A 12,326-nucleotide genomic window follows, 5' to 3' on the forward strand; every position below is an offset into this window, starting at 1 on the left:
GGCCCCCTGCTCTGGATTTAATCAGGAGCTCTTAGGCTAGAGTACTGTGCTGAGGGGACCCCCCGCAGCTCGCCCCCCCACAAGGCGGGAGGTGCGGGGCCTGTGTTGTGCGACTGGTTGTAGTTAGAGGAACGGTGGGACCTGAGTGCAATAGCTGCCTGCATCCCCACTTAAAAGTCTAAGTCCAATTTCTCAGGGGCCTGCAATTATCAGGTGTGGAGTTTGCCGACCTGGTAATGGCTTGATAATTGGAAGCTTTGCAACAACAGGAAAGTTCAGTGGCCAAGAGCAGTATCACCCTGGGATACGGCTCAGGCAACTGGTAATTGGGGCCACATTGTGGGTGCTCATATACCAATAATGTGCCTTAAGAATCTAGCAGGTGTTATTAGAGAAATAAATATGTATTGTGGGAACTAATTCAAATAACTACAAAGAAGTGTAAGAAAAATGAAGGATCAGTGAGAGAAAAGAACATAAGTGGACATAACTATAGAAAGTGTGAGTCTTTCTATTACTTGGGACAATGTCAGAGAAAGTGCTATATAAATGCTACAATATATCACTTCAGAGCAGTGGGACTGAACTTTATAAAGGCATGATTCCTCCACTATCCTTCTCAATCCAAATAACTGACTAACATGTCCACCATTCAAATTACTTTCATATTTCACAATACTAATTGACCACTAATGCTTTATGGGTTCCTGAGCGTGCTACTAGCCGAAAAAGCACTATGACGCCTTGTCAGGGGTAGTAAGCGCCATATAGACACAAAAGGGAAAGAAGGAAGATGGAAGCAGGGGTGAAAGAGTAGACAGGTGAAAGGATGGAGGAAGGGTGATACGAAAGATGGATAGATGTCTGGGTGGATGAATGAGTGTGTAGATGGATAAGTGGTTGAAAGGCTGAGTGAATGGACAGGTGATAGGAGGGCAGAGTAAAGAGAAATCTGAGTGTGTGGATGGATGGATTTATTTATTAACGGATGGGTAAGTCATATGATATATGGGTGGATGAATTTATGGATGAATCATGCATACCTGATGGTTGTGAGAATGGATGGTGGCCAATGGATGGAATATGGAAAGATTGCATGATGGATGAAAGACTGAATGGCTAACCAAATGGAAAAGTGAAATAGTGGATATCAGCAGGTGGATGGAAGGGTGAAAGGATAAATGGAGAGATGCATGGATGTAAGAGTAAAGTGAGCTCTTCCAGTGAGGGTCAGGCTCACTTGCTTTGCTTGTTTGGTGCTATCAGGTTCTTTAGTTCAAAGCGGGCGGTATTTTATTTTCTGGCTCCACCCTTCATTCTATCCATTCTTGAATTGCTACCGTTTCCATCATTTTCAAAACTAATGCCACGGACATAACTGATCCAAATTCGACATGGAGCAACACCAATATGTTGTTCTATATAGAATCTCTAATCGTGCTTGATTTGGAACTTTTAACATTAGTGATGATTGCCATTTGTCCATGACCAGCTCTCAAGCCTGTCTATCAGTGGCAAGATTCATGTTTTTATCAGTCCATGCAGAACCTAGTAACTGGGACTTTATACTTTTCTCCCACCTTTACCCTTCTGTCCTGCCTTTCACTCCACACTGACCTTGTTTTTGAGGTCTCGAACCTTCTCTTCATTCGTTATTTGTGTTACTTTTACTGTGTGAGAGGCTTTTCAAATACAACTCCGTCTGGTCAAACCTACAATGTTTCCCCTGTGATAGAAAGTCAAAACAGTCAACCTTTCACTGTATTCTCTTCTGTAACTTTTATAAGGACATAAGGAAAGGTATTTTACACCCCGTTTTTCATAGTGGAAAATTATATTTTTATAAAGCAGCTTTTAATTTCATTCGCAGCTTGGAAAACGAGTGTATGTTATGCTGCGGTTTCATATGTACAACCAGCAATTAAAAGAAAGAAAGTAAATTTACATCTTGAGGCCTTACAAAATGAAACTATATAGTACATATATTTATAGTATGGTTGTAATATTATAAGCCCTATATTACCTCCACACTGATCAAAACATATCATATGCTGCTATTCATATGCACTTTATTGTTCACCCCACAATGCAAACCATACTACTATAAAGCTACTACTTTCTACTCTCTATGCACTGTATTACCTAGTTTGTGGTAGGAAACTATACCCTTATAAAGTGCATCTAAAACTTTGAGGTTTGGAAAATGATAGAATAAATTATACTTTGGTCCCTCCCGTATAACTAGTGATCAAAAGAAGGAACCCCAAAGCATACTCCGAGGTCTTATCACATGAACTTAAAATATGTTATATATTTTAAAGGACAATATTAATTTGGCTGCGCCCTATCTTATTCTGAGATCAACTTAAAAACACTACTGTACTTCTCCGCTCACTCTTATTGTACTTTATTGAAACTGCTTTTAACATTTTTTTTATATACCACTTTTAATTTATTTGCCAATTTTAAATTGTGATATTAAAATCTACTGTATTTGTTCGATATATATATTTTTTAGATTATTTTTATGGTTGTGTTTGAACCAAATAAGCTTAATTAAATTGAACTGTGTCTTCTGTGTAGCTATCAACCTTCTTTCAAATACCCTGTACTCGTTTTCCTCAATCTTCTAAGCTGTATTCGAAGGTTCATGATCAGGGACAAAATCACCTTTATAGTGTATTTTTCCTCTGCAAGGTTTCTCAGCATTAATGTTGGAGAGTTTAGTTATTTTGAGATCTTGCTCTTCTGCCTTTTATATGCAACATCTAGTTCACTGGGACGGACGATAGATGGGGAGTACAGTTTTCAGTGCAAGAAGGATGCAGGAATTTGATGGTTTCTAGGGCCTTAACGCCCAAGTTCTAGTTGGGGCCCCTAAAAGGACACAATGTGGATGTTTTGAATGCCAACAGAGTTTGTTGAAGTATCTTGCAATCCCACATGGCTGGGATCAAGATGTCCAAATGTCACGTAGTTTCGGGATGGTATAACTGAAGGTCTTTAATATGTGGAGAGAAATAAAGTCTGGATGCAGGGGTGTTCCGGTGGAGAGGCCTCTGCTCTCTTCAAAGAGCCTCTTTATTCTCTTTGGTTGTTTTCCAACACCAATAAAATGGCTACATTTCATTGTGTCATGATTTGGCTTGTAAAGCTGTTGGGCGGGGCTATTTGCAATTTAGATTTATCCATCCATCTTTGTCCTGCAGTTATTTTCTTAGTCACTAACCTTGATTTGTTTAGAGGTTTATTAGGGGTAAACACGACCATTTTGTTAAGGGATTAATAACTTTTCCCCACCATGGACCTAGACTGTCCCTTTCCTAGAGCATTTGGAAGGACTACTTACCAGCCAGCAGATCTTCATTAACTTTTTGGTCTTCACACTTTCCTAAGGGGTCTGAGCTTAGCTCCCTCTCCGTTAGATGATATATGGAGTAAATCTTAATGTATAGTTGTGGCACTTGATTCTAAGATCTTAAGAAACAAAATGAAATTATGAAGTTCATTATAGAATAAGACATCTAACAATGAATGATTAACTGTGTCTGTGTCCGAGATTTGGCCACCATTTTCAGAATCATTGGTGTAATTACATCAAGCTTCAACATTAGCCCTCTTAGGGAGCAGCCAATTACAGAGTTCAACATCATACACTCTTTCTATGTGTGCTGCAGAATAAGGCACACATAGAAAGAGGAGGAAGCGAGGAGAAATAGAGATATTTGTCCTCGTTACACCGCCCCTGGGAATGTGTAAGATTTGGGTGCATCCATAGGTTTACAAGTTCTTGTATATCTGGGGAAGCACCAAAATCCATGGGTGTTGTGTGGGAACACCCATGCAATGCCTATTGAACGCTTTCCCAGGGCAGAGAACGCAGCACAGCGACTTGCACAGCATTGATTTACCTCAGATTTGTCAAGCCACTCAGAGCCACGCAAAGTGGCTTTGTATGGCTTAAAAAATCTGGCTTAGATGTTTGCCTCACGCGTGTACCACGTTGCGTGGTGCAAACGAGATGCAACTTTTGTAAATAAGCTGCATAATATTTACTCTGACAATATATCTGCATTTTAAAAATGATCTCATGGGCAGTGCTAATGAGGATCTTGAAGGATGCACAAAGATATGGATGCATGCATGCATAGTATTTATTAGTTGAAGAGCTAAAATTGTGGCTTTTTACATTCAGAATATTCTAGAAATGATGATAATTCCTTGGATGATTGAAAAGGAAGAATAAGTTGAACTTTTGTAATAAAATCAATTATTCAAATAAATGTAACTCGTGATACATTATTATACAGAATGAGTTGGTACACAATGGCTACAAATATACGTACCCTAAAATACATTTGACTTGTCATTGAGTTCAAGCTCGGTCTCTTGTCTGAGCTGCAGTACAAGGTTATGATAGCAAATACAATATCACTCGTGCAGGGCGTCATGTGTAAAGTGAACAATATAAACATAACATCCCAAAAATATATACTTAAGTGAAACAAAAGGCAATTGATGGGTCTTGAAGAAAATAAGAATTCTGGTAACTAGGTGAAGAAAAGCACCAGAAACACACCTCCAAATTACCATTCAATAACTTTATTTCGGCCACTAGGGCCATAAAATTACATTACTAAAAAAAGCACAACAAGCAGTAAAAAACATAAAAAAATATATGTACACTTACAATTATCTAGTTTACATATCTCACGATTGACTTCTTGAGCAGTGATTCTCCAAACTCTGCAGAGATGTAAATGTAAAAAAGATGGCGTCCTCCAACATTTTTGGAATTCAATAAAAATAACCATCTGATAAAAGCGCAAGCTAAACTTTTTACACAATCAAATTTTTTTTTTTTCCAAATTACAGTTTTTGGAGATGTTTACTTTTTTCTTCAAGTTTTCGTTTATACAGAAGTGTTGTTCAGGGCTGGAATTTTTTTTTATAAAGGGCAATTGTAAGGCCTATATTTTTCATTACACACACACATCGTGATGAAAGCTACAAGTGCATTTCAGCATGGCTGCACCACTAAAAATATCAATGATACTCGAAACTAGAATACTAAAAACAAAAGAAAGTCAGCCTTCCTTAATTGTAAAATGCAATGCCATGATACATTGAGTGAATAACATGTGAAACATTTGATGTATCAACAATGTAACTTATTTGGTCCAATAAACCACAAATTATGCTTCTTTATAAATCATTTGTGTCTTGGTTCATATTAATTTCTCGGCTGTGAGTTGAACTCGGTGCAAATGTTTTGTATGATCTTGCCAACATATTTGTAGAGGCTATCAAATTCATCCACAAAGAAGGAGTGCTCTTTATATGGGTCTGTTGCAATGGACTGTAGTTCATCTTGCACTGCCCAGGCAATTCCAATAGCATAAGCAATGACCCCTGAAAAACAACCAGAGTTCAAAAGTTAATGTTAAAAACTTTTTTTTTCATTCTTTAACGTTTACAAAAATGTTTACTTTTTAGAAATGCCAAATGTTGGTAAAAACTCATTGGTAAAGACAAAAGGTGTGGCTTGAATGAGCTAAAACATTAAACTCAGGCTTGCAAAGACACACATTCAAAAAAAGGTGTTTGTATGCGTTTGTGCATTATATATATTACCTAGTGGCGATCGCCAGTTGGTAGTTATAGTTAGGACCTAGTTTCCATAGGATATGCATTTTTTGTTTTCTCAATATCTTTGGCGCTGATTGATGAATCTTCACAAATTTTTCAAGACTAGTGGCCTGCTCCGGTCAGCTCCTGTCATTAAAGTTTTGGGGTGATTCGACAAGCGGGAGCTGAGAAAAAAGGGGGTTGCAAAACTTATTTTCCCCATGTAATTTTCCATAGGAAACTTTAGACACAACTACAGCCCAAACTACTGAACAGAATTACACAAAATTTGGTAAAAAGGAAGCCCTTGGTTCGGAAGCAGCCCTTTTTTTAAATGGTGTAAATCCGTTCTGTAGTTTCTGAGAAATTTGAAAAAGAAAAAGTTTTCATATCTAGGGACATGGTGGAGTCGCGACCCATCCTGCGCACGAGCCTCACTGTGATTGGCTGCCAACACTCCAAACCAGGAAGTGTTGGTAGCCATGTTGTGACTCAGTAGAACCGAGTCACAAGAAAACAGTGAAATAAATGTTTAAAAACAAGAAAAGGGGGTAGGGTAGAAACACCCTGACCCCCTAGGCTTGCCCAGGGGGTCCCAAAAGGACCCCCAGGGCCAATAAAAGCATTAAAAAAAATAATTGGCCGAATTCACGCTGGGGTTGTGAATCCGGCCCAGAAAATAAAAAAATTAATGAAGCCCAGGCTCCTACGCTTTGTTGTATTTAAGCCCCCGGGTGGGCCAGGTCCCAGGGGCACTGAAAAAATGCATGGAGGGGCCCAATCCTCCCCATCTCCCCGAGGCTAATTTTAATAATTTAAAATAAAAAAAGCATGGGTGGTGTCCCAATCCCCCCATGCTGCCCCGGGGACTGCCAGATCCCCGGGGCAAGATTTATAAGTTACGGGGGGCATTGTGGACCACCACCTTCCTGGGGCTCAGTTTAATAATAAAAAATGTTTGGGAAGGGCACGAGCCCCCCCACACACCCCAGGGTTAACCAGCTCCCTGGGGCTTTCTGAATGAGGGGAGAGGGGCAGTGCAGCCCCCCTTGTGGAGCCCTTGATGGCCCTGGGGACCTCCACCCCCCAGGTCCGCCTCCTGCAGTGTCCCGGGGTGCCCAACCCCAGGACACTGCTGTTTGCTATAACAGGACGGGAGCCGTGCGGCTCCCAGCCTGCCATACCAAACACTGGTTTAGATATTGTAAGCGAGAGCAGGACATCTGGTCTCGCTTACAAAATCCAAACCAGATTGCTTTTCCACAAGGGGAGCTGCATGTCAGCGGCTCCCCATTTGGAAAAGCACTGACGGCTCGAGCAGGAGGCGGGGAGCTGGCGGGACCGTGAGGGAATTTGGGTCCTCCGACGGTCCCCGGGCCATGAGTGGCCTGGGAGGGGGGCCAAGCGGCCCCCTTCCCTTAATGATATATATTTTTAAATGTTTCAAAGAGGCACAGCCCCAGGGGATGGGGTCCCCAGGGCTAATAGAGGCCTCAGGAGGGGGGCCACACAGCCCCCCCTACATTTTTATTATATTAAATAAATACATTTATGGCTATGCCCCAGGGATGGGGTCACTGGGGCCGAATTTGGCCTGTTTATTTAAAAAAAAAAAATAGAGACCAGGCTCCGAGGGGGAAAGTGACCCCTGGGCCTTAAAAAATGGGAAAAGACGGGGGGCCACACAGCCTCCTTCTGTCATGAGTGATGTAATATGTGGCGCGAGTTATAGTAAGGTATACTAACTATAACGGACGAATTTCTATAGTTTTGTACGAGTGAAATCTCGAACTAACTACAACGTCCCTGAAACCTATGGTTTTTGCAGTGAAAAATAATATATATATATATATATATATATATATATATATATATATATATATATATATATATGTATATATATATATGTATATATATCCAAGTTCACATCCTCCGCATCCCCGCCGGGACACCGAGACAGCGGTGCATCACAGGGGCCGAGTTAACCCTGTTAACATATTCGGTTTCACAACGCGTAGCTGCAGCTACGCCGATGCACTCTCCTCTGAAAGATAACAGACCACTTCAGTCACCATTTGCGTGGTCCAAAGGATATTTATTAATTAATTTGCAGCATGTGAACAACGGGCAAAGGAACAAACCCCAACGCGTTTCGGCGAAGCACTCGCCTTGGTCACGGGTGTTTTTTGCACAAATACACAAACAATAAATAAAGTTTCATGTGAGAAAGTATAGTGAAAATAAACAAAGGACTCCAACCCCACAGTACTGCGGCCATCTTAGAGTGGTGTATCTCTACCAACTCGACAGCAGACCGACACTATTGTTACTGCAAGTGCAAACGAGAATCGACATATGTAATTCATGGAGACTGTTCACATCGTCACGTGTATGGTTACAATAGACCTGCTACTTCCATTGGTCCCATAATATACACATCATAAATAATTCATCATAACCTCATCTGTTGTAATTATACATTTCTATATTCGTGAAATATTGGCAATTTACCACTTAGAGCATAATGAGCATAATTGCAGCTTATCTAAAGAAAACAACCCAAGTGGGTAACAGATGTGAATATAACATTCCTACATGTCGTATTTGCAACATGAGAGACAAAACTGAATTTAAATAAAGGGACATATCCTATTCTCCCCAAGTGGGAATTTCAATCCTGGAGTCCACTTCTTATCACGACCCCAGTGGGAACTCGTATCCTGTAAACAGCTACTCCCCAGGTTCCTAAGCATAAGAAAAGAAGGGTGCCGGTCAAACTCGTAATACCTCATAACCTGTCAAACAATCCATATGGCCAGCATGGGTCAAATCCTTAATCATACAAAAATGTGAAAAGATTTTATGTAAATATATAAACGTGATTATGAAATTTAAAAAATTTTAAAATTCATGCGAAGCACTGAGGAAACACACGGCGCATCACATATTCATGTAACAATACATTCTATTAGAACAACAATAGATGCCTAAAATAGACAGCTAACTCAACAACTGTATAATATGACAGAACTGAAAACATAAATGCAGATACAAATTTATGACTCCAGTGTATAGTAGGAAAATTACTCCCCCAGATGCCATTTCATCTCTTCTTCAGAGTTAAGGCCTCTGGGTATTCAGGGTGTCTAAATCCAGAATGTATCTATTCTGCAGTTGTCTCAACTTTCGAATCTTATCGCCCCCTCTGCTCATAATTGGGAGTTTGTCAATTACGAAGAACTTTACAAGATTGCGATTACTCCTATGAAGTTCCTCGAAGTGATGGGCAACTGGTGATGTCTGATCTTTATTTTCAATTGCCCTCATGTGCTCCAAAACACGTTTTTTTGCAGGGAACATAGTGCTCCCTACATACTTTTTAGAGCAAGGGCACACCAAAACATAGATACAGTACTCAGATAGACAAGTCAAATGTTTGCCAATGGTTCTCTCTACAGCTTCAACTGGATAAAAAACTTTCTTGACATTCTTGACATTATTACTATACTTACATGCTTTGCACTTCATGCACTTCATGCAAGTATAGAAGCCCTGTACATCATTACTTCTCGGTACAGTTGTGCTCACCTCATTCTTGATAAGTTTGTCCTTGAGTGAGTGGGCTTTCCTATAAGTCATGTTAGGAGTGTCCCCCAAATCATCAGTTAAAGTAGGCTCTGTCTTAAGTACATTCCAATGTCGTTTTAGGCTACTTTGTACCTGCCATGATTTAGAGTGAAAGGTAGAGATAAATCTCACCATATCTATATCACCCGATTCTGGTTTTTCTTGGGGAGCCAACAAAGTAAAGTGGCTGATCTTACTGGCTTTGATAAATGATTCATCTATGACTTTGGTCTGATACCCCCTTCCCCTGAAACGCTGTTTCATGCATTCACTCTCTGCCAGGAAATCTTCATCCGTACTACAGTTCCTCCGAGCCCGGAGGAATTCGCCTAACGAAATGTTCTGGATCAATGATTTAGGGTGCCCACTCTCAGCGTGCAACAGTGTGTTGCCGGCAGTGTCTTTTCGGTACAGTTTGGTCGTCAATTTCTTCCCAGAGACTCTGATGGATAAATCTAGAAACACCATTGCCTGAGTACTCATCTGACCCTCTAAGGTGAGATTGAGGTCATTTCTGTTCAAATCTGCAATAAATCGCTCAGCTTGAGTCTGTGGGCCCTCCCAAATGATGAACAAATCATCTATATACCGCAGCCACATTTTCACGTGGCTGCGGTACAGTGGATTAACTCTCTCTACTTGCTGCTCCCAGCTCGCCATAAACAGATTAGCAAAGCTGGGAGCAAAGCAAGTACCCATTGCCGTCCCTTGTCTTTATCTATAATAGACATCATTAAAGACAAAAAAGTTTTGTTCCAGGCAAAAACTCATCATTTGAACAATCATCTCAGTATGATTGAGATAAGAAACGGACCTAGTACTGAGAAATTTGCGACATGCACTAATGCCATCCTCATGTCTAATTGATGTGTATAAACTACACACATCCAGTGTTATGAGTAGATAATTCTCCTGCCATTCAAAATCTGTCAATTTGTTAATAAAATCTCTGCTGTCCTTAAGATAGGAAGGTATCCCTTCTACGAAAGGACGAAGAAAAAAATCAATGTATTTCGACGTGTTCTCCAAAAGAGAACCTATCGAAGATACAATAGGCCTACCTGGGGGTTTTGTGGGATTTTTGTGGAGCTTTGGCAGAAGATATAATACTGGCCCCTTTGGGTTGCGATTGAGAAGAAATGCGTACTCATTCCATTCTATGATACCATTCAAACGCCACCCATTCAACATCTCAAAATAAGTGCTATTGCTTTTTTCAATTTTTATAGAAAAACAAGGGGGACCCTATAATTGGCTGTGGACCAAGGGTTAGTGACAATTTTATACCCTACAACTACTGTAAAAGGACCTTTTACAGTAGTTGTATGGTATAAAATATTGTGTATCATTTCACTGTACATACTACTCTGGTAAAACACTTGTATTTTTGATTACTAAAAAAGTGGCCAGTTTGCTCTTTTCCTTGCCTGAAAACCTTTTCCTATCTCTTACCTCCAACTCTCTCTATACTTTTCTGTTTGTGGTAAAGCACAGGATTGTGCTCTTGTATCTTTTGCAAATTATTCCCACATTGTGTAAATAAATTCCTTGTCCGGCTGGACTTGGATAAACACAGGCGGCTTATTACGGCTTTGCTTTCTTATATTCATGCACTGCTTTGGACCATTGTTTCCTTTAAAACTGCTTTTTTCAATGGCCTGTAACGAAGAAACTTCATAACATTCCATAACACTTAATTGTCGCATGCCCTCTATAATATAATCTTGTACATCCATTATAACCACGATCCCCCCTTTGTCTGATTGTCGAATGACAATTGAGGAGTCATTTTCCAAGGACTTCATGGCAAGTCTCTCTGATTTGCTCAAATTGTCATTCGTCCAGCACTTCTTTTTCGCTAAGGTCTTAAAATCATTAATGACCAGGGATTCAAACGTATCAATACTGCAGGCAGGCAAAGTCGGGTTAAAGGTAGATTTAGGTCTAAATGGATTCGGACCAGAAAATTGCGTCTGCACAAATGGAATAAATTAAAGGTCAAGAATGCTGGTACGATTGTTCCCAGCACTGAACCTGTGTGTGAGACCATTAATGAGATTGAGACGCTGATTGCATTGAAAGGTCTGGAGTTTGGTACGCCAGCGAACACTCCGATTGATGCTGTTTCCTTGGGTTTTAAAAATGATTTGAATATGTCCCTTTATTTAAATTCAGTTTTGTCTCTCATGTTGCAAATACGACATGTAGGAATGTTATATTCACATCTGTTACCCACTGGGGTTGTTTTCTTTAGATAAGCTGCAATTATGCACATTATGCTCTAAGCGGTAAATTGCCAATATTTCACGAAAATAGAAATGTATAATTACAACAGATGAGGTTATGATGAAATATTTATGATGTATATTTTATGGGACCAATGGAAGTAGCAGGTCTATTGTAACCATACACGTGATGATGTGAACAGTCTCCATGAATTACATATGTCGATTCTCGGCTTATTTAATTACTCGTTTGCACTTGCAGTAACAATAGTGTCGGTCTGCTGTCGAGTTGGTAGAGATACACCACTCTAAGATGGCCGCAGTACTGTGGGGTTGGAGTCCTTTGTTTATTTTCACTATACTTTCTCACATGAAACTTTATGTATTGTTTGTGTATTTGTGCAAAAAACACCTGTGACCAAGGCGAGTGCTTCGCCGAAACGCGTTGGGGTTTGTTCCTTTGCCCGTTGTTCACATGCTGCAAATGAATTAATAAATATCCTTTGGACCACGGAAATGGTGACTGAAGTGGTCTGTTATCTTTCAGAGGAGAGTGCATCGGCGTAGCGGCAGCTACGCGTTGTGAAACCGTATATGTGTATATATATATATATATATATATATATATTTTTCTTTTCTTGCTCCACAGACACCAGCCTGCTGCACTCTCGAGCGGGTGCTTTTTTGAGGCGGGGGTGCACCCGCCACACAAATAGTTGCTCCCACAGACTAATCACAATTACGATGTGAATCAGAATAAGCACTCTCAGGGGGGTTATATAGATATTTATTTGGCAAACCAGCTGGTTTGCCAAATAAATATCTATTGGCTTGGATAAACCCCCC

At 40.2% G+C, this 12,326-nt stretch overlaps 1 protein-coding gene across 4 annotated transcripts in view; it reads right to left on the reverse strand.

Moving 5' to 3' along the window:
- Positions 1-4,582: 4,582 nt before the first annotated feature.
- The window catches only part of VIT (vitrin), a 1,808,828-nt gene continuing 1,801,084 nt past the window's right edge, over positions 4,583-12,326 (reverse strand). For all 4 annotated transcript variants that reach the window (XM_078648825.1, XM_078648826.1, XM_078648823.1 and 1 more), the window contains one exon: positions 4,583-5,412. In XM_078648825.1, coding sequence (XP_078504951.1) covers positions 5,234-5,412 — 179 coding nt within the window. In that variant the 3' untranslated portion in view covers positions 4,583-5,233. The remainder of the gene's footprint in view (positions 5,413-12,326) is intronic.

Source organism: Lissotriton helveticus, chromosome 6 (assembly GCF_964261635.1).
Source record: "Lissotriton helveticus chromosome 6, aLisHel1.1, whole genome shotgun sequence".
Lineage (NCBI taxonomy): Eukaryota > Metazoa > Chordata > Amphibia > Caudata > Salamandridae > Lissotriton > Lissotriton helveticus.